Raw genomic sequence first — 27,381 nt, 5'->3', positions numbered from 1 at the left:
AAGCTGCCACGTAGCAGGGACTGCAAATCCTCGGAAGATGAAACGCTTACTACACACTATTTGTTGGATCAAAGTGTAGTGCCAAGCGCTTGCCATGCGCTAGGGAGAAGCAAAGCAATGAAGTGAATCCACACAGTGCTTCCCCCCACATCGTGTTTCAAAGTAGTGGACAGTGAAGCTCTCCCCAGACGCTATAATTGTAGAGACCAGGAGCAAAACCAGCAGCAACCACGCTCTGGACTTCCTGGGAGAACAATTGAGGGCACGGAAGTGCAGAAGGCCAGCACAAAATGAAGCAGGGAGCCCAGATGGCAGGTCCTCCTACAAAACAACAGTCCTCTTAGCTGAACCGGGTCGGGGAGCAGGCTGGCAGCAGGCCAACAAGCAGAAAATCAATCTAGGTGATTCCTTTGTGCCACCCACCAGGCCCCAGGCAGCTGGGCAACAAGGAAGCAGTCTAGATGAGTCCTTTATACATTGCAACAGTCCTTCCGACAGAGTTTCAGTTCCAGTTCCAAAAGTGCTCTCCAATCAGGGGGCAAGAGCCCTTTCCAGTCAAGCACAACACCCTTTCAACCCTGCACTGTCTCCAGACATTAGTAGGGATAATCAGTCCATATGTGAGGGCAGGACACAGCCTATTCTTATGCAAGGTGTGAACGACCCTCCCTCTCCCCAGCCCAGAAAGACTATCAGTGTGAAGATGCTTCTTCTGTCACACCCACCCCTTCCTGTGTGACGGCTGTCCTGAAAGTATGCACCAAGTGGAGCTGTCACTCTGCCCCAGATGTGAATTGGAGTCAGGCTTCAAAAGCACTAGAGTTATAATCACAGAGAAATGCCCATTCTCTGAAAGTGACCTTTCTACAATGATGATAAAAAATCCACCTACACCAATAAGCAGGATTTTTCACTACCGTTCCAAACATGCCCACGCTATTCCTCATAGATCAGAAGATACCACTTAGAGACATGTCAGGGCGTTTCCAATGCAATCCTATGAGAGAACCAGCACTTACAGTAGTGAGAAACTAAATAGGCTGTTTATCACTACTAGGTACATAAAGACATATGTCCTACTTTTTTCATACACAGCGTCCTGCCCAATGGGCTATCTAAGGCCTACCTTAGGGGTGACTTAGGTGTAGCAAAAAGGGAGTTTAGGCCTTTGCAAGTAGTTTGGCTTGCCAAGTCAATCTGGCATAAAACTGTGCACGCATGCCCTGCAGTGGCAGGCCTACAACAGATTTGAAAGGCTACTTATGTGGTTGGCGCAATCTGCACTGCAGGCCCAGTAGTAGGATTTAATTTACAGGCCTTGGGAATACGTTTTACCACTTTACACAATCAAGTTACAGGTAAATTAAATAAGCCAAATAGGTGTAAGCCCATTATACCAAGTTGTAGGGGTGAGACCATATGCACTTTAGCACTGATTTAGCAGTGGTAAAGTGCCCAGAGTCCTAAAACCAACAAAAAGAGAGTCAGTAAAATAGGAGACAGGCAAAAGGTTTGGGGATAACCCTGCAGAAAGGGCGATTTCCAACACCTGTGGTTTTATTTACGTAAAGGAGCTAAATTAGATCTGTGTAGATGCTCTTTTAAAGGGAAGTAAGTATTCTGTTGAGGCAAGAATAGGTCGATGGATTATCTGGAGGTGGCAAGTATTGTGTAAGGACCAAGTTGACACTGTTGAACAGTGGTGGTCTGAGTATACGGAGAGATGGATGTATTGTGAGCAGAGGGAGCTGGGAGATAATGTATGGAGAAGTAGTAAGGGTAAGAATGTGTAGATTAAATGAGTGATGTCCATTCAGTTCATGTGAGGAGTAGAAATAATGTATTGAACAAAGGTATGAGGGACAGTAGCAAGAACTTTATAGTGGTAGCTTTAAGGAAGTAGAGATGAGTTTTGGCATGGGTGAATAAAGAAATGTATCGCAATCGCTAGAGAGAAGTTTTCAATAGTGGTTGGATCAGGCAATGTGAAACAATGAAGGTAATTAATTTTAAGATGCCCCTCTTGAGGAGGCAGAGCTTGTGCCTTGTCTGACTGCATGTACAGTAGTCACATTATTTAATTCTAAATTAAGGTGGGCAGGGAAGAGGGTTCCCTTCAACTGAGGTGTGACACTACTGTCTTCATGATACAGTAGCTTGAAAAATCCTGTAGAAAGAACCATGGGAAAGTGGCCATAGGAAACTTATGCTGCGTTGATCAGATTTTGTTTAGTAATCGTGACTATAAACACAGATGTGAATGATCATGGGAAATGGATCAGCCTTCCAATTTGTGCACATGTTCTCCTGTCTTGAGCAGCTCTGTCTTAGCTTTCTGCCCTGATTATGCAATCCCTTTCCCATTATTCTGAAGGGGAATCCTGTGGGCTTCTACTTCCTAAACAGCTCCTCTGTTTGGGAGAAGGAAAATACATCTGTTAAATTTTGAGGTTTTGATTTTAGAAAGGAGGTTATAATGAAATAATTTGAAAGGGCTAATTTGTTGGCCTGTATCATCTCCTTTTTGATTATTGTCCTCTCTAAGCCAGTGAGATTCACAAACCTTCCACCTACCAACCTCTTTGAATATCAACAGAACGGGGAAAGACAAATAGCAATATCCGTGAATGCAGACTTTAAAGATGGACTGTTACTACACGCATGGAGTGTTGGACATTGCTCTACTTTGGGAGCAGAGCAGAGAGAACAAGCAAGCTTCGTCAAAAGGTGAAAGGCGAAGCTCGTCATGTTCCTGTTTTTGGAAGTTCTTCCTTACTTTACTTGTGTAGAAAATCTACCTTTTTACATGGTCATCCTGGATTTGTTTGCCTTTTGCTGGACCCTATATTTTTGCTGGCTTTAGAACTCTGTGCACTTTGACCCTTACTAACCAGTAGTAAAATGCCTAGGCTTCACCTTTTACCATGGTTAAATTGGCTTATTGCTTATTGGCACATTACATTTTCCTGTACTTCCCTAGTATAAGGTGTAATCAGTGCATCCATGGTCTAGAAGTTAAATGCCATTAGTGGACTTCAGCGCTTAATGTGCCATTCACTATAGTGGCAGTGCAAACATGACATCTGGAGTACCACTGTGGCCTCACTGTAACAGTGTAAAAGATGCACTGCTGCCCATCAAAATAAACCCATTTAATAGTCCAAATCTGTTTAAAATAGTAGTAAGTCATGGTTTTTAAAACTCGGACATGTAGAAAAACTAATGTTACCTTGTCCCTATGTTGACAGTGCCCTGAAAGCTATTAATATTTTACAGTGGCTGGCGTAGCTGCCCTGTGTAGAAAACCAGAGCATAGATTTAAAAAAACTAATATTGTATCTCAGGAATGGGACCAGCTAGAAAATAATTAAACAACCATTTTAATAGTTATTAAAAATCCAATTTAGTGGAGAAGTCTGATTTCTAATAAATATTAAAGAGAAAGTAACTTTCATGAAATTACCTTTTTCCTGAATGGAGTTCCTCATACTAATTTGCAGTGGCTCTTGAACTTCTTGCAGCCAGTGATTACCCTTGAATATGTGTAAAAAATGTATGAAATGTATCCCAGGATCAAATAGTTGGCTGACCTGAATGGGCAGAGATTACTTATCTGACCTCCACAGAAAATGAAGGTTGTGAGCTGTGGACATCCTTTTTGACACTACAGTTTCATATCCAGCTTGACAGGTCTGCTAGGTTCACATATAACACTTGGGCGGCACTTGAAAGGGAGAGAACACAATGTCAAAAAAAGATTGTGCATCCACTGCCTTGTCATTGAAGTTCTTGCTTTTGTCCTACCAAACTAATATGTCTGGGTTTTTGTGGGTAATGTGCCTGCTCCAAACAGGATTTTAGTGTTCGATGTGGGAGGACGCTAGGATTACCCTAGTACACTCCTCACACACATTTTCAGCCGTTTAGTGTGGCTGGAGACTTGCCATCTTGAAAATGCTGAGACACATTGCATTTTTGGCCTGTTTGAAGTAGTGCAAACAGGAACTATTGAAAAAGGGGGTAGGGTTGAATGAGGACACTTTCACCCCATTGGTTAGGGTGAAACCAGGAGTCACTGCACCCGTAGTTCATGCCAGCATAAGTGATATATCTCTAGGCACTCACTTCCGAACACGTTTTGGACCTGAGGAAGATCAGGAGAGGACTGGGCCTGCTGTCTGTGACCTGAGAAGAGTCATGATATACTGGACCTGCTCCCTCCTGTAACCAGGACAAAGACGGGAGCATTAAGTGTCAGTTGGCTGACCCCTTCGGCTACAGGAAGGCAACAAACTGCAAGAGGCCTTTTCCTGGAAGTTCCCAGCTTACCTGTGGCAACTGGACTTGGACTGGATCCTGTTGTTGGCTTTTGCCTGAAACCCTGTGGGTCTTTTAAGAACCTCCACTGATTTCCTGGCGGTGTAAGAGCTGTGCTCCTCCTGTGCATTGGGACTTAAAAGACTGAGTTAGAAGGTAAAATCTTTGACGTAGAAGAGCCTGATTGGATGAGCCGACCTGTAATTCACCGTTGTCAGCCTCAAATTGTACCTAGGTCTCGGTCATCCACAGCCATTGAGTGTTATTGGTGCTTTGTGATTTTTGACGCTATTTACCCTTAAAACTTTAAACATTCATATCTCTGGCTCCCCTTATTGATTTTTTGACATTTTGTTAATTACATTTTACTCTATTTTTCTAGTTTAGTTTGGGATTTCTATTGGTTTGTATTTTTACTTTATTACTGTTTTGGTACTGCATAATTATATTATTATATTATTGGTTGCATCTGTCAGCTCTGTGCCAGCTACCAGGGGTTTTGCTCAGAATAATTTAGTTACGTTGAGAGTTCACCTTAACTAGGATTGTCATTATTCCTTGAGGCAGATAGCCACCCACCCCAGTAATAATAAAATTTCTTACAACTCTCAATCCTAGGGTTTTAATTAAACAGTTTATAGGCCTCACATAGTATAGAATTTCGGTCAGCAGTCAGATTAAATACATATGTATGCATTAGGATTCTTATTTGTCACCCTTTTTAATGGAGCCTGTGCATGGCATGAAGGGCCTGATTTTGTTTCTTCTGAGGTAAAGAAATGGAAGGAACAAAAACAAAAATTCAAGAGGTTTTGTGAAAGAACTCCACTGAAAACTTTAAGGGAACATAAAGTGATTTTATTTTTAAACAAATGCCTGAATATGCCATAGCTAAAGAGAAAGTGTTTTTCTGAAATTCCCGGAAGCTCATTTAAAGGGTGAAAAATACACTGCTATAAATGGCATGAGGGCTTCGAGGTCAATTAATAGTGAAACTAAGCACGCTAAGATAGTGCCTGTCCGGTCAGAGGCCATTCTGTGTTTTTTAGGTTGAACCAAGCTGCGCCCATGCGCGGTCTCCCGACATGCTGTAATCTACATCTGTTGGTTGCACCACGCCCATCTCTTTAATTAATTTCTGATTTCTCCGCCTGCCTTTCAAAATTCCCTTACTTTCATAGGTAAAAGCTTAACGTTTGTCCTGCCTTGAGGCTGCTTTGTTACTGCCTTGAAGACTGACCCTGTTGCATGGATTACTGCACAATCAGCCATATACTTTAGTGTGGCGCACTACTTTTTTCCTTTGCCTCTCCTCTTCCTGCTGCATGGCTGTATGCTGTTTCTTCCTCTTCCTTGTGTTGGGCATGCCACTGTTTCTTTGTGGTGTCTGCGCACAAAGGCTGCAAGCTGGAGGAGAGTTTTTTTTTTTAATATATCAAAGGTTCATATAGCACAAACTCGAACCCCATAATGCTATGCAGGGCATTTCTTTTTCATAATTTTTTTTCCCCCTAACTCACCATGTGGTGGTCTTATGACAATGGGACCACCACCAAACAGCACAACACTCTTTCTGTATAGGTCATATCTGGAAAACCACACTAGGTTGGGAGGGACCCCAAAATAGTAACCTCTTTCACCATTGAATGTATTTTTAAGCCCTATCGTGGCTGAAAGTTGTGTTTTACTGCTGAGAGTAGTTTGTGTTTTAAGGGCCTTGTTTGTAATGGTATTATAGTAGGCCTTGCTAAGCCTCATAATGTGTAAGGCGGTGGGAGTCAGAGCGGTTCTGAGAGTGGTAGGCCACCAGGAGTCATCCCATGTAGAGGGGGTGGAGCCGACGCTGAGGACTTCCATCTTGTCGGAATTGAGTTTGAGGCAGCTGCTCTTCATCCATTCGGCGATGGCCTTCATTCCTTTCGTGGAGGTAGGTCTTGGCAGAGTCCTTGGTGAGGGAGAGGATCAGCTGGGTGACGTCGGCGTATGAGATGATGAGATTGTGGGATCGGGCGATGTTAGCGAGCAGGGCCATGTAAAAGTTGAAGAGGGTCGGGCTGAGGGACGAACCCTGGGGTACGCCGCAGATGATTTTGGTGGCCTCCGAGCGGAATGGGGTAGGCGTACTTTCTAGGTTCTGCCGTTGAAAAAGGAGGTGACCCAATCCAGGGCTCTGTCGCGGATACCAGCATTGCTGAGGCGTGAGCGTAGGGTGTGGTGGCAGATGCGGACGAGAGGTCCAGGAGGATGAGGGCAGCGGTTTCGCCACTGTCCATTATGGTTCTGATGTCGTCGGTGGTGGCGATGAGGGCAGTTTTGGTGCTGTGGTCGCTGCGGAATCCGGATTGGGATGGGTCCAGGGTGTGGTTGCACTGCATTCTTTTCTGCCATTCTATTTAAATTTTGTTATGCCCTTTAGGGGCTGACTACATGGTTACATATCCATGTTTCTTACAAATGCTATTTTTATAATGGTGTCCTCTAGGGGCTGTTCTGAGCATTACAATCAAGGTGCTACAATAATTGCTGCATTCGGAAACTTGCCCCATAATGATTTGTGGGCATTTCTTTTACAAAACTTTTTTGCTCATAACTCACCATGTGATGGTCTTAGGACAGTGGGACCATCATTAAACCGTTCAGCATGATGCACTCTTTCTATCTAGGTCATCTTGAGTCCCCACACTAGGTTGGGAGTGACCCCAAAATCATAACCTCTCCCACCATTCAATGTCTTTTTAAGCTCTCACATGGCTGGAACTTTTATACTGCAGCTGGGAGTAGTTTGGGTTTTAAGGGCCTTGTTTGTAATAGTATTAAAGTAGGCCTGAAAATGTGTAAGGCACTACGCCCTGTAAGGGCTACTTATATGGTTACACTGCATTACTTTCTGTCATTGTGTTTTCATGTTGTTATTCTCGCTAGGGGCTGACTATATGGTTACACGACAATGTTTCTTACAAATGCTATTTTCATTATGGTATCCTCTAGGGGCTGTTCTGAGCATTACAGTCAAGATACTACAATATTCGCTGCACTCAGGAACTCACCTCATAATGCTTTGCAGGTCATTCCTTTTACAGAATATTTTTGCCCGTAACTCACCGTGCGACGTGCTCTTTCTATCTAGGTCATCTCTGGGTCCCCACACTAGGTTCAGGGGACCCAAAAACAATAATATAAAAATGAATAATAAAGAATGGCAATATTTTCACTTTTTGCTAAAGGTAGAGGTAGAAGGTAAAAGGAAGTGCTTCAGTTATATGCAGGGACACTGGAATTATATGGCAGAGGACCAAATTATGTGGCATGGTTGACCAATGTATGTGGCAAGGAAGGTCCAGTTATGCATTTTCAACACCAATAGCTCTAACTCAAGCAAATATGACACATATTGCATCAGAAATGCTTGTTAGTATTTGCTTTGCGTGGAGATGCAACTAAATGTTTTAAGTACTAGGAGCGTGTTCCTTGTTAACAGGAAATTATTACAACGCACATACGAATCAATGCGAGATCTAATTTGGGGATGGGCTTCTTAAAGCTACATTTAAGAAGAGCTACCATGCGCTACTGCTGGCATGAGGTTCTCATCACATGGTGACTTCACTCTGAACATACTGTTTCAAGTATTCACATGCACAGAAGCACGTTTAACATCACGTCCGTAATTGTAAACTTTTGTAGGAATGTACTAATGAAAGACAGCATTTCAGTTGAGGAAAGTAAAATACTCATAATAGAATTAAATGATCAGCATTCAGCCCGTTTCAATTAAGTCTTGTTCCAATTACTGCATATAATGCTTAATAGTTTTTTTTTTTCATTTTAGTTGTGTACCCAACAGTCTTACCTTACCTACATTAAAACTTCTTCCAATTACTAATTCATTTCCTGTTGGAAAGGAATGATTCACCTTTCAATATACAAATTCTGGGGTGATAAGATTGCATGCTTATTTCATGGGATTTGTTGAGTAGGTAGTTTGACAAAGCACAAAGTAAATTCTTAGTTCAGGTTTATTCCCAGGATCACTCATCCACTGCTTTATCATTTGACTTTGTAAACCTTGATGAAATCTAACGGTCATCTCCTCTGGTCTCCTCACTAAGTTTCTGACTCCAGGGAAAAATACGATACTTACTCCCTATAACCAGAAGAGATTACACTTTAATGTGCCTAAACATTTTAGATGTTTGCACTGTCCGTACCACCTACGCACCTCTTTCGAGGCTCTTGTTTCTTGATGACACATCCTGACGACCCCAACTTTCACCCTCAACACAACCTATTAAATTCAAGCGAATCTTTGTCACCGGACGCCTTTGTATCTGGGCGGATGGTTCATTCACGTGTTTTGCGTCTTGTTTCCTTATTGATCCTAAAAGCGAAATTCCCTGCTAGCCTACTACCTAATTTATTATATTTTAAACCACTTTTATCCAACGCACTGCAATATCCAATACCATCTTCTTTTGAAATGGTAGAGCAGCTGAAATGCACTTTGCTTAAATTACTGAAAAATGCTTGGTATATCAGTTCAATAATTATAAGAGCGGCATAGGCAGAACCATAAGGGGTTAAAGTCGTAGCTCTACTTTGAATACAAATACTTTCATGAACAGGTACATCTCCATACTGTGCAGCCGCAAAATAGCACTATCTCCCAGAATCAAGCCACAACAAGGTTTTATGGGAAATGTACATTTTTAAGTAGAAGTGCCTGCTCTCTGGACCTTCTTGGTGCCATACAGAAGAGAAGAAGAATGTCAATTTGAAGGCAGTGTTACTGTAATCCTAACTTTGTCAACCAAAGAAAAACCATTGTCCATGATATTCAACAGTTTCACTTTGGAGAAGAAACAGGTAAGTACCTGTAAAAGTCGAAGCTGCCTTCCCCATGGGCTTAAAAAAAACGCCCATCCCTAGTAGTAGGTGTCAAATTAAAAAAATGCCAACAACTTAATTTGAAATAGAACTGATGCCTTTGGCCTAAACAGTCTGCGTTTGGGGCCCGTGGAGGAGCACATAATTGTTAAATCACCAATCTTCTTAGTTTTCAAAGATAACTATCAGTGGTATTTAAAAAAAAAAAAAAAGTTTTACATTTTGCCAGCAAATTGTTTTTTTTTTTTTAACCGACCCCGACTTCACTACTAATTATGTTTTTTTAAAGTTGTTTCCAAGTTAAGGTATTACAGTGCGTTTTTTGTCTTTCTCTAAAATAGAGGTGCTGGCAAAAATAGTTTGCTGTTTTAGATCTGTTTCAAACATTTCATAAAAGAATGCTGCTATGCGCACTGTGGTCAATACTGTGTTGTGTTTGAGTTGTTAGGATTGCAGTGGGCTCGTTTGTACCTCCATCCTTGGCAGCTTTTCTGCAGTAGTAAAATTAATTGCGGTCTGTGTTTCTGCAGTCTGATAATGAAAGTGGTGAAGAGAAGGACGGGGAGGAAGGCCAGCAGAAATTCATCGCTCATGTTCCAGTGCCTTCTCAACAAGAGGTGAGCCATGAGAAGAATAAACTTGTATACACTGATGCATCTAAATACGTGCTTTCTGGTGATATTAATGCTTAAACAAGCGATGGGCCTGATTCTCAAAAGCAAACGACCTGTCAGAGGAGGAATGCCTACACCAAAAGAATCTGTGAGATCCAGTGTGACACAATATCAATGTGCAGACTTTATCACAGTAAAAAAATAATCCACTCTTAAAGGTTTATTGGTATAACATTTGCTCTTCACTGTGAATAGGTCCGCAGCACTCCCATTGTCATAACTTATTATAATAAACTGATAAAACCTAGGACATCTAATAGAATTTTTCACAATGAGCCAGTTGGGCCCATTGCCTTTATCATTGGCTTGACAGTACAACCAACTTACACTTGCAGTATTCAGCATAAGATTTTTCTCAAGCCAACCATCAGACATACAGTAAACAAATTACAAATAATTTCAAAGCTACAGCTGGCAAAACAATAAATAGGCCTACATAAGAAGGCCTAACAAGTATTCTCACAGTGTCAGAGTGGAGAGTACACCACATTTTGTGACCACTACTAGTCTTTAAGATACAATGTAACAAAATATCTGTTCCAAGGCTTTAATAGTGTATGTAATAGCCATCCACCCATAAAGGGCTGTATGCTTTTCCCAATAAATATGCTAAGCCTACTGCCTTAGCTGTAACTTTTCATAACAAACAGATCAAATCTGTGGCATTTGACATATCACAGCATTAGCTTGTCATAACCAGCTATGACCTACTGTTTTGATCATAAGCTTTGCAACGAGGCATATCATGCAGTGCAAGAACTCTTCCGAAACAGACGACACCTGGCAAATCAAATGACATAGTTATATCAATATGTAAGTGGAGCCAAAGCCTCTCTCTCAATAGTATTTCTTGAAGCTCTTTTTCTGCTGATATCATGAGTTCTGGTGACAGCTGTGTGGTCAAGCCAGATCTAACAAGAATGGGTATTTATTTTCATTTAGGTAAAATATGGCAGTTAAAATGAAGCATATCTCAAAATGAAGGACTCAATGGCTTTTGCATGTGGACATAACAACATAATAATTTTATAGGGCTGTGGTAAGGCAGTACGTTTAGAATACTTTGGGGGGCTACATTACAATGCTATCCTACAGCTGGAGATTTCAATTCTTTGTAACCTTGGTAAGTCCTTCCAATGTCTTTTTTTAATTATAGAATGTGTTCCTCGTTCCAAAAAGGTGCCAGACATACTATTATAAAAGGATCAAGTGCTATATCTGCCCATATCCCTTGTTTCCCATTGGTAGCTCAGTAGGTTTGTGCCTTACAGATGAGCATCTACAAAAAATGCTTCAAAACCTACCATGCAAAATGAACTGGAAGCTTTCATGTTGGCTTCAGAAACTGATCCCAAAGGCAAAGCAAGTATCCAGGACTGCGAGGATACATGCATCCTAAGTGTTTACCACCTCTACTGGGGGATAGCCAGGCCCCCTTCCATGGTGTTAAATGAGAGGCCCTATGCAGTCAGCCAGAACAGCTATGCAAATTGTAACACACACACCAAAAGCAATGTTGTAAATAATGTTAAAGATGAAAATAGTTATCCTATTACCATTAACACCAACTAGACAGGACCAACTGATACTGCAAAATGCTTGTTCGAAAGAGAATGTTAAAGGATTGAGGCATCTGATGTCTTTATTTTTTATTTTTATTTTTTAAACTCGGGCAGATGGTATTGTACATTCTCCTGTTTAACTGGGCTTCTCTGAATATTAACCTATCATGCATGCATTTACACTATAGTTAATCAAGGCCATTCAGACTCAACACAGGGTGCCTAATCTAAATGGAACTGTTAAAACTACCTTTTATTTGCATTGGTTTAATGAGGACTCAAGACAGCACGTTTGGTATTGTTGGGACTAAAAAGTCCCACACACGGTAATCAACATGTACCCCTGCCTGAGTGCCGCAGTTGCTGCCAGTAACATACAGTGTATTAAAATTTTAGTTACCAGTAGAATGAAAAGGTCTTTTTGTTATCTGTATCACTGGAGTGGCGTCTCCTGGCCCACTCTAGTAAAATACAACTTTTGTGCACTAAACTCACACTTGGCCTACAATGGATTGTGTGCTACGCTGGGATGTGTATGTGTCTGTAAGAAGGTACAGTGCATCAGGAAATAGAGTATATGGTTGCTTGTGCGCACTGGAATACGTGTGCCTTTGAGAAGTTAAAATGCATCAGGAAATAGCATGTGTAGTTGCATGTAGACGCTGAGATACATGTGTGCCTGCATAAAGATACTGTACATCAGGAAATATTGTGCATGGTTGTGTGTGTAAGTTGGGATACATGTGTGCTTTTCACAATGTACAGAACTTTAGGAAATAGCACAAGCGGCTACATATACACGGAATAAGGTGCAGGTGTGTGAGCTGGTACCACGTGTTTGCATGAGCGAGCTGGGATGTATGGATGCCCTTGTGAAGGCTTAGTACATTGGAGACTGCACACCTACGTATGTGTGCACAGAAGTGTGTGTGTGCGCGCTTGTGATGGACTCAACACATGGAAAACACTAAGTTACATCTTGGGAAACCCAGGGCTTGTTGGAGGAGCATGGAGAGGTAGAGGCTTCACACAACGATTTGTGGATTGCTGCATTCCTGAGAGCTGGGTGAGGCACACATTGGAGGAAGGAAGAACCCCAGGCTATATGTGGCACATCGATAGGGGCTTATTGATTCTGAAATGTGGTTCATTTGTCAAAGGGGCCTGGACACAACTGAGGTAGACATGGGGCTGGTACGAAACTCACAAAGTGGAGCACTGAGACTCTTTGGTAGCCTTTTGATGCATGTATCACTGAACCTGACATCCAGGTGCAAACCTCTAGTCACTCCCTTGGACTGCGTTTGGCAGTATCAAGATTCAAGACTGTCCTGCTCTCATAGACTGTTCTCTTGAGGAAGAGCACAACAAAGGAGTGGTCACTTCAAAGTTAGCAGCCCCAAGAACATAAACTTCAAAGACGGGACAGGGAAGCATTTGTTTCTGAAAATGGATTATAATAAGGGGCGCTTGAGATGCCTCAATTTTCAAACTGAAGCTGTGCATCAGCATGGACAATCTGAGCACGAATCCTGCCCGGTATGACCAGGCTTGGGGACCATGGGTCTTCCAGTCTCCATGACAGGTGAGGAGACATCACTCATGAGGATCCAGGAACACTTACCTGGAGCAACAGCTTTACCATAACCCAAGACCAGTGGGTCCTGTAAGGTGTAAGAGATTGCTTGGAGGGAGCGAGGTCCAGTAGGGATCCCGCTGCATAGATCCTGTGAGTGAAATGTGAGATCCTGGTCTGTCAGGAGCACATCACTGATCTGGCTGTCGGCCATGTTCCAAAGTCCTCGACCCCCTGCCAGGTGAAGATCTGCACTGTGAGAGAAGGTGGGCCGTCTCCCAGTACAGCACCATGATCGAAGATGGCAGCTACCATATTTGTACCGCCGCAAGCCCTATATAGGGGGGGGGGGCACAGTAAAGAGAGAGAGCTATTGCCCTGTGTGTGCTGCTGCGACCCTACCTGCATGTCAAGATGAAGGGGTAATGAAGAAGGGAAAAGGGACGTCACCCTATATCAAAGTGCGGTTGATAAGACACCGCAGGCCCATGACTCATGGACAGTGAGAGCAATAACTTCAACACCACTGTCCGGGAGCATTGGAGACGTGGCTCTGGATCCCAACAGAGACTTACCACATTGTAGGAGTGCTGAGGACGGTGGCTGCTACAACTGCAGCTTCCTGCTGTCTAGCACAGCTGAGCTGTTGACCAGTGACACTGAAACACTGTTCCACAAGAGCGGGTAAGATTGACATTTTGGCCACCAGAACTGGGGAAATTGCCTCGATTGATGCACTCCATCATGAGGACTCTGGGATCTTTGAAACTGAGCCATCGTAGAACATCTGAGGATTGAACGCGTTAGCAAGGCCTAGCTTGGAAACCGCCACACATGAAAGTGGAAAAAACATCAGTGTGGGAGTGGGAGTGGGAAGCTGAACCGAGTAACCCTAGGAGACTTATATCAAGTTTGCTGTGTATATTGTTTTCAGTGTGTTGTATTGTACTTTGTTTTAACAGAAAATAGCTCTTTTACAGAAAACCAAGAATTTGTCTGGATAACCATTTATTGGGGTTGATGGATGTCTTTTGTGTTGTGAGCCCGTGCCGCCTTACACCTACCTCCTCCTAGAGAACCCATGTACTACTCAATATGCGCTACCACTGAAAGTCAAGTGCTGACGGGGTACCTGACCTAGTTGCTTATAGCTCATAGGAAGTTAGGCACCAGGACATTAGGAGTTAAGGTACCAACCACCATAGTAGGGCCCAGTAACTCTTGCTTGACCTTATAAATAATTCATAATATTAAATTGAATAGGACTCAATGTTTCCTTAAGCAAAGCAAATCCCTAATAAGACCTTAGGATTGGTTTGAGTTTTTTAAAATTTTCATTATGCTTTTACATAATTTTATGAACACACAACGACGGATTGTGACTGTTATTTGCCAGATACAGGATTACATTAGAATTAAGTTTTCAACTCGGCCCATCAGTGTTTGACACTTCTAACGCCCATACCTTAACATTTTCCCTCCACACCCAACTACCATGACTTTTATATCACATTCTCTCCTTGGTCCATGTTTCTGCCTGCAAGGACCGCCTGCGGCTGACTAACCTAATGCTCCAGTCTGGGTACACCCCTGGAAAATGAAGGAACACCCCCTTCCTCTCCCCGTGCAGCTGTGGTCAACCTTTGATCCTCATCCTGCTTTGTTGCCTCCTCAAAGGTGCTCATTATCACTCCCTCGTACTTCTAGATCCTCATTTACTTGGTCATCTCTGGGGGATAGCCTAATGTGTGCCTCCTCTGCTAATGTCCATTCCACAGTGTCCTTCACCAAGCTGGCCAGCAATGGCCTCTGTATGCCCAACCAAACAATTGCTGCCTGCCTCTTTGCCAGGAGAAGTGCTTGATGGCGAACTTTATACTGCATTTTACCTTTCTTTGGATGTTCTACGATACCCAGTAGGCACAGCTTGGAATGAGAAGCCAGTGACAACCCTGTGATCGGCTCCATCACTTCCAGGCAATATGCATGTATCTCAGCACAGTGCCACGCCATGTGTAAAAATAAATATAGCACCCCCACCCCCTGTCCACATTGGGGGCGTGCAGTCAAGCGGCCCCCACATATTCTATGGGGCTTTAAATATGTGCCATGAATAAAATTAAAAGGAATTAATTTAAACTGAGTGTTCTCAGAGATCCCTTAATTAGTGCACAGGACTGTTTCCATTCCTTATTCATAAGGCGCTCCCCCAGTTCCTCCCCCCTGGCTTTTCTGTCGCCGCCACCGTTCACGGTCTGATATAAGCACTTTGATTTCACCCCCTCGCACGTATTCAGGATCACCTGCAGAGTCTCAGATCACTGAGGTGCCTTCAGAAAGACATTCCAAAATTCCCTTGCAGTTTGTGCGATTTTTGCATATTGTAGATACGGGCTCTGGCCTAAGGTGAAAGCCTCCTGAGCTTCCTGATAATTGAGAAATCGCTCCCTGCCATTTAGAGATGGACATAACAGAACTCATGTCTCTGAAGGGCTTTAATGACCAAATGTCCAGATCATCAGAAAAAGATGGGCTACAAAACATTCTGGAAATTATTCATTCCAAGACCTGCACTTTGTGGCGCACCAGGTAGAAAAACTCTTAATTCTATGCCCCTCGTTAGTTATTTCAGCAGAGACGTACCCCCATATGTTCCTCAAAACAAGTGCTTTTCGCTGTTATCTTAGGCATTCACCTACTTTGCTGCATATTGAATATGCGCTGTGTACTAATATAACTCTGCGTCCGGTAATCCAACCCCTCATCCTCCTGATCCAATTTAAAAGTGTCCTAGCAGTCTCTTGTTCCCCCTGACAACCCTACCAATAGGCTATTTAAGCACTTGAACGTCTCTCGTGTTATGGGGGACAGAGTAATTTTGTAAGACATAGAGACATCTGGGAAGAAAGACCATCTTGGCGACAACCACTCTACTCATGATGGACAAGGGCAAGTTGGTCCAGAAATTAATAGGTCTTCGGGGCCCCTGAACCACCTTCTCAATATTGTGCACATGCTGTTTCTCAGGTGTCATTCACACCATTATACCAAGGTATCTAACTTTGTCCATTTCCCATTGTATACCCAGATCTGGTAGAAGGTCCCTGTGTGACCATATGAACAGAATACTCTTGCCACAATTGGGCCACAGTTCTGCCACCTTACCAAATAACACCAGATGTGCCATTGCTCTGTGCACCAATTCTCTCTGTCTCTACAAGTAAAATAAGGCTTTGTCGACATATGAGAGTACATGTGTGGTGTCCCCCAGCCAGAGACCTAAATCCACCATGGCCAGAGGCTTCACTGCCAGTGCAAACAGGAGCAGTGAGAACATGCAATCCTGGAGAGTGCTACACTGTATGTTAAATGTCTCAGACACCACTCTGCCATTTTGCACCCTGGCCCGGGGTTCGTATTTAGTAGTTCAACCCAGGCCCAAAAGTTCCATCTGAATCACATCTGTTGCAATATCCCCATCAAGTAAGGCCATTACAGTGTGTCAAAGACCTTAGTGTTCTCAAACGCTGCCAGTACCAGGTCCTCATTCCTTCCATGCACAAGACATGCGCCAGTCGCCTCAGATTGCTAGCTGTGCCACAGCTGGGTATAAACTAACACTGATCCTCATGGACTAAAATACCAACCACTCGTTTCAGTCTGACCTTCAGGATCTTGCAAAGGACTTTGACATTCACGTAAATCCTACTTAAGGGTCTATAGGATGGGACTTGCGCTGTGTTTCCCTCCTCACCCTGACTTCTGCATCATGTGTATCCGGCCTTTCCTCAATGAAGACAGCAGCTTGCTATGTGTCTTTCCTTCCACAAAGACCTCCAACAGTTTCTCCATTAAGAGGGCTTAAAATGATTGCTACAACTCTGCTGGGAAGCCATCCCTTCCCAGGTCCCTATTCTTGGACAATGCACCTGATGATTTCTCCTTTAGAGTAATATCTGCCTCCAACTGCTCCCTAACCTCCTCTAGGAGCAGAGGGAGCCCTATTTTGGCCAGAAAAGATGTAATATCCTCCAAGGTCATGGTTGCGTCACTCCGATAAGCCTCAATTTAGCGGCCTAGGAGCGTAAGATTAATAGCGGCCCAATTTCCTCTCACCTCTATACATTGTAGGTGTGCCAAGCGGGTGTCCTGTGCACTGAGGTCTGTCTGTAATTGTTTTTTTACCCCATAGACCTTCCCTATGTTCACTCCTTGAGCCATTACTTTCAGAGCTTCCCAATAGTTTCCTCTGATGGAGGACGTGCCCGAGTTAGTTTCCAAACAGAACACCATCTGAAGGCCAAGATCTTCTCGACACTCCTAGCCCAGCCTTGGAGGGATCTTCCAGGCTGAAGTCACTACCCTCTGCCACACCCACACCCCATATCCCATTTAGCAATCCAGTTCCACTTTAGAAGGGAATTATCCAATAGGTACTCTGCCAAATAACGAGCCTCCCTCAACCAGGTCAAAATATCCCAGACCCCGGTCTAGTCGGTTGAACGTATTATGGGTCATGGAATGGAACGAGAACTCCCTGTGAAGATGTTGCCAAACATCGACACTGCCTTTATTGTGCATCACCTGCAGTAACATGTCCACCATGTGAGGTTTTATGTCCTGTCTCAGGGGATGCCTGTCAAGGGCACAGCCCAAGAAGCAATTAAAATCCCCCACTCAGAGCACCAGAGTGCCAGTACATTCCGAGAACAGGTCATGAATCTTAAAGTAAAAGTCACCATCATCTATATTTGGAGCATATAGATTATTGATACTGAGCTCCCATCTATCTAGCATCCCCTGCAGGGGGCCTGCAGTATGTCCACCGGGACAACCCAAAAAAAGACCCCCCCCCCCCCAGCCAGTTGAGTACGTGGATAAATACAGTTGACCGCTCCATTTCTTTTTGAGCTTATGTGCCTCAGTGTCTTTCAGGTGTCTCTCTATACATGTTTATGCCTGCATAGAAATGTGGGCACCCTGTGTCTCTTCACATAGGTTCCCAAGTCCGGACATTCCAGGGTGGAAAATATACTTATCTGCAGTCAGAAGATTCCCAGCCCCGGAATCCTTGCAACCCCCTGTAGCCTTGAGGGGCATTCTAACACTGAGCCAACTTCACATCATAACAACCTGAAAACTGCCCCAAATCTCTTCCTGCAATGCCCAGTCGCCCCCTCCCCCCAAGGCAAACACAAGAAAATCCTTTTTAAAGGGTATCTGCTCACTTTGGAACCACCCCCTGGCACTCTCCCCAATCAAGGCACAATCCCCATAACATCAATAACCTCCAGCTACTCCTGAATCAAATATGCGGGAGAGAATCTAAATCAGAAGTGGTCAAGGCATCGCAGAAAAGGCCCACCTCAGCAACTCTGACCATCCCTTTAGTTTGTACTTCATATTATCATAAAAAGTTACATCTCCCTTCATAGCCATCCTTTGAATCCCTCTAGCTACCTCGTTACCCTTGTCTTTAGGATTAGCCAGATCATCTCTCAATGAACTACCATAAGCATGCCCCCCTCCCCTTGGTCAACTCATAATTTACCCATTGGAATCTGTCGGAGTCTTCTCTGCCTGGCTCTCAGATTCATTATCGGTTTCACGTCCCCCCAGAAACCTCCACCTCCAGTGTACTATTCGGCACCATCACTCAAGGGATCTGCCGGTTCCTTTTGTCACAAGGCTCCGAGAGTGCCAGTACATTGCATAGATTAATGCCCCGTTTATCCCAAGTGGAGCGGGTCTGACGCACCCCAATCCCTGAGGGCGGATCTTGATCTCAGAGTTCCAGCCAGGACCACACCTCTTCTGGGCACTCGAAGAAATGCATTTTTCCTTGTGCCACTACTTTTAATCTCACAAGGGACAGCAACATGTACTGGAGATTCAGTGCTCTTTAAGTTTCTGTTTCACATCGAGGAATGCCTTCTCCATGCCTTAACTCTCCTGATGTGCTCAGGATAAATTACAGTTTTGTGGATTTCATAGTATGTTTCCATCCACCTATGCTGCTGAGAGGATAACGCCACAGTCTCTGTAGTTGGAAATCCTGGCTTTCAATGTTCTGGGAGGGGCGCAGTCAGAGGTGGCCTCACCATCAGTGCCCTATGACCTCCCCAATCCCAGCAGCTGGAGGGTCTGTCGAATCCAGTGTTCCAGGAAGCTCTCCGGTGCCACCTTCTCCATCCACTCTGAGAAGCTCAAGAATCAGAGATTATTGTGTGGGACCACCCCTCGGCATCTTCCACTCTATCCTTAAGTGTTCCTGTTGTTGCCATCATCTTGGACATCTGATCTTCAAGTGTTTTGACACCTTGTGCAGTGACCCTATAGAGTGTTCTGCCGATTTCACCATATCGTCCTCTTTATGCAAGTCTGCATGCAAAAGGTTGACTTTAATTGAGATCAAGTTAATCTTCCCCTCCAGAACTGTCCAAGCCCCCCTTTACTGTTGCCATCAGTTCATTACAGTCATTTTGGCCTCTTACGGGGAGTACCCTGTGCCACTAGCCATCTTAACACCCATGTGATGCAGGGTACACTGGGAGGAGCTCTGCATATACTGCGTAGTCGTGTTTTCCTGGGTTGCCCTTGTTTTTCTATCCTTCGCCATTGGCCAGACAGGTCCATAGTACTTCACCCTAGATACCACTCCCTCACGTGAGCTGCCCTCCTTGTTACAGAGTTTCCGCAGGATAGCCAACCACGCTTCCTTCAGCAATCATTGTCCCAAACAACAGTATCCCAGTCAGAGGTTACAAGGCCCCAATGCACCTCCAACGTTCACCTTCCAAAGTTGGGGGCTCTTCACCCCAGCCCTCTGGTTTTGGGCTTCAGGCAAGGGCCCAACACTGTGAGCCATCCTCTCCTAGGGGACCAAGCATCTCCTGTAGGCCCCTGGGACCCATGTTGTGCAGGTAGACCAGCAGATGGGGCAGCACAAGTTCAGTCCTAAGGGCGGAGATGAGCCCCCACCAGCATGGCAGAGTCTTACACTCTCACAGGGAGGAAGTCACACAAAGCCCTGGGTCCGCCTCAACTGCTGGCTATCCCACAGTTCATGGCCCGGTGTGGAGCCTGATCCAAGATGACCCCCGCAGACCGCCGGGCTCTGGGTATGCTGCCTCTGGCTTCAGAGTATGATGGGCCAGACAGAACAGGCCTACACCCCTACTCTCCTCCAAGGATCGCGGAAGCCCACAACAGACATGATCCATCTTCACCGCTGCTCCTTCTCTCAAATGTTCGGCTCCACACAGCTCCAGCGACCTAAGGGCAGGGATCACTGCCCTGCTGTTCCCAGGCAACTTCACCTTCTCTCACTCTCCTCCAGCAGGCCCGGGTGACCGTACAGGTCAGAAGTGTTAAATTTGGATGTTACACAGGCCGTTTCAGGTAGGATGATTCAGTATTACTTCACGGGGGAAGGAGCTCTGCTCAGCTCATGTGTGATTGCCCTTCTTGCCTGGCAACACCTCCAAGTTGTTGGGTTTTATCCAGAAGTATTATGAGGTCACCAGTGGCTTCCCTGGAGAAAAACAATGTGTGAAAGATGGCGATCTTAATTTAGCACACTAAGGGCCATATGTACGAAAGCTTTTTCCCATAGACACAGAATGGGTAAAATCCTTTGGTACATCTGGCCCTAAATAACTTTTGAGAAGGAAGCTACTGCTTGATAATCTCTAGCGTCCTCTCCTGTCTGTTCATCAGTATTCTTGCCATTGCCATTTCATATAATATTGCAGGTGACTGGTATTAGTTTAGTCATTGTGTTTGTTTTTGGTTATGGATGATTCTTCCAAGATCTGATATGATGAGGAGGATTATGAGAAATATTTTAATCATTCTACTTTTTACATAGAGTGGGCACTAAGTTTTTTTCAACCCATACTTGTTCACTCGGTTTTTCTAATGCTAATGGATTATTTGGGAAATTCCTGGAGTACTGACCTGTAGGGATTTGTGATAATAGCTCAACACTTTTCACTTTTTGTTCCCACAGATCGAAGAAGCTCTGATAAGGAGGAAGAAAATGGAGCTTTTACAGAAGTATGCCAGTGAAGCTCTTATGGCACAAAGCGAAGAAGCGAAACGTTTGCTTGGATTGTAACAGTCCCTAAAAATTTAGAAACCAAAATGGTTTTTTTTTTTTTTTTTTTTACATGACAAGGAGAAACACCACCACCAAAGGAGCTTCTGGCCGTAAATACATCACGTGTGAAAGAGCCTTTATTAAATCTGTCTCCAGTGGCCATGACAGTGAGCAGTGTCTGTCAACCTAGAGAGTTGTCCACAGGTTCTGCGGGTGGAGGTATTCTGATGGATTAACTCTGTCTGGAAAACTCTAAACTCAGGCTCTATGTTATGATCTTGGTGGTTTTACAGTGATGAAGCACCATGTTGGTACTCTTTTATTTTCCACTCATTCCACTATTGATACTACTTTCCACAATTTGCACACTCTTAGATGACGTGTTTACACTAGTGTTTCTTTTCAGAAAAGATGTGACTAAGCTTGCATTTTTTGGCTGAAACTGATTGTGTCATTGAGTCTAAATTCAGGATAAAGTATTGTATGTTTTTCTTTTGGCTTTTGCTTCTTTAGAACAACCAAACGAGGGGTAAATGGTAGCCCAGTTTCTTTTCCCATGTGGTCAAGCGCTATCTGTATGCTTGATAAGTTGTTGAATATGCAGCTAGGAGACACCAATTTTTAATCTGAACTTCCCCACTCGATGAAATTGTGTGATCGTAAACAAATAGTTTTATCTTCCTGTGCTTCAGCTCCTTTGTTTGCCTGAGCTTCCAGTAAGGAGGAAAAGAACTTTAAAAAGTGTGGAACATACTGAGTGAGAGGCTGTACTTGTCATTCTAAGTTAACATAAGCGATAAAACAAAAAATATGAGCGGCCTCGGGCTCCCAACCTCCTAAAGACCTTTTATCGTATGGCACCAGGGTGTCAAGAGAAGAAAAATACATTTTAAAAACTTAGATAAATTTGCCCACCCAGCAGCGTACTTGCCATGCCCCCACAGTCTTGCCCACTGTCATTGTGGCTCACAAATTGTGGCATTTCTCTTAATCTGAATGCAATACTTTCCTTTTAGGAAGAGTACGTGAACTACAATACTAAACTACCTTATCCAAGATCAGGTTTAATTGGAAGTGTTGCCCAGAAACTGTGTGCCAGGTAGACATATTTCTGCTTCCTCTCCATTGAGGTTAAATTCTTTTCATTATGGATATTGAGATTTAGACCTATGTTTGGCATCAGGAGAGGAGGAGAGAACTTGTTAACTTTTCTGGAACCTTTGGTACTAAAAGTGATCATCAGCATGTCACCTTGGTTTTTAGTTCAGTGTCAAAAATGAAGGCAGAATGCTAAGCTTCTTTTGCTAAGTCACTATCTTGGCTTCCCTAAAGCACTTATCCTTTGTGGAATCGTGTACTATTAAAAGGGCTAGGCGTCTGCTTTCAACAAGGTTTAATGCTAGCTATTTATCCCCTGTTAACTACTTCCCTAAATCTGCATCAGCATGATAATCCTTCAGGACAAGTTGAGGTTCTGCGTAGACCGTGTTCACAAGCGGAACCATGAGTGTTTTCTAAAACATTTATTGATACTCCACTCTCTTCACACTTTCAAGTGTGTATACAGTCCCAGCCTGGCTCTAGGGCCAGTGACCCCTTCACCTCCTGGCAGTATATGGCTAGGTTAATTTGTATTTTTGCTGTGTAGGATTGGGCTGGTATAAGTATGTTTCTCTTTGTTTTTTATCAATTATTTGAAACTAAGCTAGTCTTCTATTCAGTGTTGCTTTTAAAGCCCAGCAGGTTATTTAGAGACAGTGAGAGTTGTTAAGACCCCCTCACCCTCCGGTTGTTGGTAGCCGCTAAATGCAAAAATATTTATCTCATCCCTTATTTTATCTTTGTTCTGAGATAGCAGACCAGAGATGTCATGTAAATAAGGGCTCTTCCTCGATTACTGTGACTTTTCTAATTCGTGCCTTACCCACAAATATCCCTATCAGTTCTGTTTAACATACCGTTTCATCTGGTGATATTTTAGTAATGGTGTTAGACAAATCTATAAGAACTGGGAAAAAAAAACATTTACCTACATTTTCTGTGCAAATGAAGCAAATTAGAATATAGTCCGTCTGTGTTATTCAAATGTTAGACATATTCCAGCGCAAGCACTTGTGTTCTCACGTGCTTGGAATTGACTGTCAGATGCTGAATATTTCAGCGACTTATACTGTACATATATGCTTTTGAGTCATGTGATATCATGTGGTTGAATATCCTTTTAATAAATCATATTGTTTTCTTAATTTTGTAAAAGGAGGTATATCTTTTTTTTTGTGGTTATATTCAGAATCATCCTTGGCCCCCGGGGAATGGGGTTAGCCATTCTGTGTGTACTATATCAAAGAGGGGGAATACATTGTAAATAATGTGTGAACATGCTGATATGTTGGGTCCTTACTAATCACATAGTTATTCAGAGTTCCTGTTTCAGTACAGAGGGTACATTATCTGTTTAATGAAACACGTCATGCAATGGCCAAAGAATTTGTAGGCTATTTTGGTCGCGCAATTCTGACTTGACCTAATTTTTAATATCATCTTTCTGAGCAGCGTCTAGGTCTTGTTCTTGGACTGACCTCCCTCTATGCTTCTGTGTAGCTTCAAGACATTTCAGATTAATTGTGAGGATTCCCTTCGGAAGATTGCAGGTATCCCTATTGGTTTTCGAGGGTTGGGGCGATGGCAGGATGGGAGGGTTAAGGATTGGGTGCATGGTGTGTCAGATTTAAGACCCAGCTTGCAACAGACTTGTGCTGATACTCAGCACAATTTTGTCAGAAGCAAGATGATTGATAGAGAAAGCTCAAAGTCCATACCCACTGCAAATGGCCCACGAAATAGGGTATATGAGGATTAGGGTTCATGGCAAGTGTGTGAAACTATGCCTAGTGGCCTATGTGCACAGCAAAGGTAGTGCATACTTGGTCAGTGAGAGGAGGTCTGGGTGCAATACATGGCTGATGCATACACAATGTAGGAGGCTAGCTCTGTTTATGGTGTATACTGATTCCTGGCAACCCTTAGTGATAGTGAATAGATGTCCAGATAGCAAAAGCTCTCTAGGCTTAGCTGAGGTGAGCAGCTGAAGTATATCCAGGAGGAAGGTAAAGCACTTGCAACACCAAAAATAGAGGATGCTTTATTACAGCACCACTACTAGACTAGCATTGGTATATCTCCCTTTGGAGATATCTACACACACTATGTACACAGAATATCCAACAGAAATAGCATAAAAATTCATCGGGCTCAATGGGAAGGCCAAATCATATACTTAAAAAGTGGAATGTGAAATAGTGAACCCAACCAAGGTAAGTGTGGTAGTTAGCTAGGGGCTGGGGGCAGATGGAACCACTAGAGGGAAGTACGGTAAGTGTCCCCAGCGATCAGGTGCAAGGTAGTTACCCACCCAGCTATCCCTTAGGCTAATATAGGGAGTAGTGGTTGGAGTTCGTGGGATTCAGGACCCCTCCCAGTGGACCCCGAGGAAACCAATGGACAAGAGGAAGGTTGGAGAGTGCCCGTACCCCAGGATACCCAGAAGACAGAAGTACCTACACCAGGGACCCGGATGCAGAGTGGAAGCCTCGGATTGTCCAGCTGCTGTCACGGCCCGTGGACCAGGCCGGTGGGACTCAGGAACAGAATCATGATAGAGGCTGTTTTATATATTTTTTAATAAATTCTTCCTGCGTTTTTTGTCTTCCAGTCATTTTTAACAGCATTTTTCACCAATCGCACATAATTGTATTCACCCTTCGGCTAATATCCTTACAAAAGATCTACGGCAAAGAGCCCCCTTGAGGGGCCCGTCAGGCATTGCAGTGCTGGCCTGACGAGGAGCAAAGCCCGAAGATGAAGCATGTCACTATTTGGTGAGTGAGGGCTTCAGTTCCTGACCTAGGATCTGACCTGTTTGTCTCTCCCATACTGGAACTAACTCTTATTCTGTTTTTTTATGGAACTGTGCATTCATTGTTGTGTGACTTACATGGGTGCACCAGTATGCCAATTGTGAGTGTAAAATGTTTACCAGAAGCCAAATTTAGAGAGCACTGGCACTAGGGCCTTGGTTAGCAGGATCACAGTGCACTACAGTCCAAGACATACTGACACCGTGCAAACAAAAGTTGGGGGGTACTACAACTAGAACCCAGCTTATTCCGCATGATTTACCCTACAGGCTCTGGATGCAGAGATTGGACTTGGACTATGCCCTTGAGCAGTTTGCTTCAGTCTGTTGGCACAAGGTCAGACCTTCAGTTCAGCCCTATACTGAAGGTGAAAGGGTGCACATGCCAGAGTGTACTATTTGACTAGGTCTTGTGTTTGGACTGTGAACTCTGGGACAGCTTCAAACACTGTGCAAGAACCATGTACCTAGCAAATTACATGTTAAACAGCAATCTTCTGTGGCCACATTAGCAATGTATTTGATGGTTGTTGTTTGTGACCTATTTGTGATTACTTAACTTTTATGTTCTAATGTGTTGAGGGGGGGGAGATGTGAGCACAACGTGACCTTTTAGACACGTTTGTTGATCCTCCTACATCAGATGCACAATCGAGGTGCCCAGCAAAAAGGTTTTGTCAATGCTCCTGATTAGGTCAGAAAGAAGAAGACAGATGCTGAGATTCTGAGGCCTGTCTGCGTGGAACAGAGCAAGATCAAGGGGCATTTTGCATTGGTACAGTCCACAGCAGGTTAAGTTGCGTTCTGTCTTGTAACATGGAAGGTACTTTTACCTTCCATGTTACACAAAATGATCATAAAGAAGAGTACAAACTCATTTCGGATCTCAGAATAGCAAATGATGGAAAGGACGGGATAAAAAAGGAGAAAACAATAATTCTATGCTTAATATAACACTTTATTCTCCAGTTTGCCACAGGGCGCTAATACTACCCAGTTGAATAGTACTAAATTTAGCAACCTTAGATGGATGGAAGGCTGAGTTGGTCTTTGCTGAATTCAAAACCTGTGACCTGCAGGCCACAACAGATGTTTCCAGGAAATATTTAACTCACAGAGCCATCTTGCTGGCAGTCACATCAGTTTGCTGGGGCTAATGGCGGTTAACCTAGCCCTAAAATTATTCTTGTATCCATTAAGTTAAAAAACAGAGCTGGGGCAGGCAAGACAAATTAATCCCCATGTACTAAATAATAATGTGACTTGGGTATTTCGGGTTACTTGTTGCTATATAATGAATGGCTAGAATGACGCTGGTTGGCAGTTGCCTGACCTGGATTTTTTCATAAGGCTTATTTTTCATTTTTGCATACTTCCTCAGCAAATTGAAATGAATGCGATCCAGCCCTTATTTGCATGGAACTGGAGCAGTCTAGCAGTGGCTCCTAGTCTCAGGCCTGCAGGTGATGATTAAGCTCCCTTGTGTCAGAAAGATTAAAGCAGATGCATTAAGCAGATCTCTTTCAGAAGAACCTAAATGGACTGTCAACGACATAGTACTCAAAGAAGGTTTCAGTCAAGCACTTGGATAATCCATAGCGTGAACTCTTACTTGTCACAGGAAATGCAAGACTTTGCAGCCAGATAACCATAACTCACCTTCAAGGGAATACCTTGTGATGAGATAGCAAGTGGCTTTATCTGTGCCTTCACCCGTTCCCCTGCATAGCTCTTCTGATAGCCCTGCACCCATTAATGGAACCCAGAAGGTGGATCATCCTAGTTTGGGTATGAGAGTAGTGACTTTTGGATATTCACCAATTAGATTAGTTATATAGGATCTCCAGCCCAGGATCAATTGCTTTATTGGGCATAATCTGTGCAGTTCGGCTTGAGTCCCTTAACACAGAGACTTGTGGGATTCATGTATGGACACACTGGCCGCACATTATGACCTTTCGTTGAGAAAACCAGAGATAGGCATAATGATTTAAGTAGCATTTATGCCTGGTTAAAGAATCTCTGTCACCACGACATGCTGCATAGTGTCAGGTAGGACACAATGCTAATGTATATCATTAAACAAATTACAGAAACGGGGTAAAACCACATCAGCAAACTATTGATAAAATTCTACAGCAAAAGCATCCCCCTTTTATAGCGACTACCTATTTTTTTTAACTGTTTTTAAAAGCACTAAAACACATTAATGAGCTGTCTTTCCTAAACACTTTTCCTTGGGGGCACCGACTTTCTTTACGTGCCTTAAAATGAATGTCCTGCTGGCTGTTTTTAGGACTGCGTAGATCACATTTCCATGTTTGATTTTGTTTTTCCAATACCTAAACTGT

The 27,381-nt window shown here is 43.5% G+C and overlaps 1 protein-coding gene across 1 annotated transcript in view; it reads left to right on the top strand.

Annotated features, from left to right (window-relative positions):
• ISY1 (ISY1 splicing factor homolog) overlaps positions 1 to 23,360 on the top strand; it is a 195,148-nt gene extending 171,788 nt beyond the window's left edge. The window contains exons 10-11 of the mRNA XM_069206637.1: positions 9,732 to 9,818; positions 21,025 to 23,360. Of these exons, the coding sequence (XP_069062738.1) occupies positions 9,732 to 9,818; positions 21,025 to 21,132 (195 nt within the window). The 3' untranslated portion in view covers positions 21,133 to 23,360. The remainder of the gene's footprint in view (positions 1 to 9,731; positions 9,819 to 21,024) is intronic.
• Positions 23,361 to 27,381: the final 4,021 nt, after the last annotated feature.

The sequence above is a fragment of the Pleurodeles waltl genome, chromosome 9 (genome assembly GCF_031143425.1).
Source record: "Pleurodeles waltl isolate 20211129_DDA chromosome 9, aPleWal1.hap1.20221129, whole genome shotgun sequence".
Taxonomy (NCBI): Eukaryota; Metazoa; Chordata; class Amphibia; order Caudata; family Salamandridae; genus Pleurodeles; species Pleurodeles waltl.
Note: the sequence above shows the minus strand (reverse complement) of the source record. Positions and strands in the feature narration are given on the sequence as shown.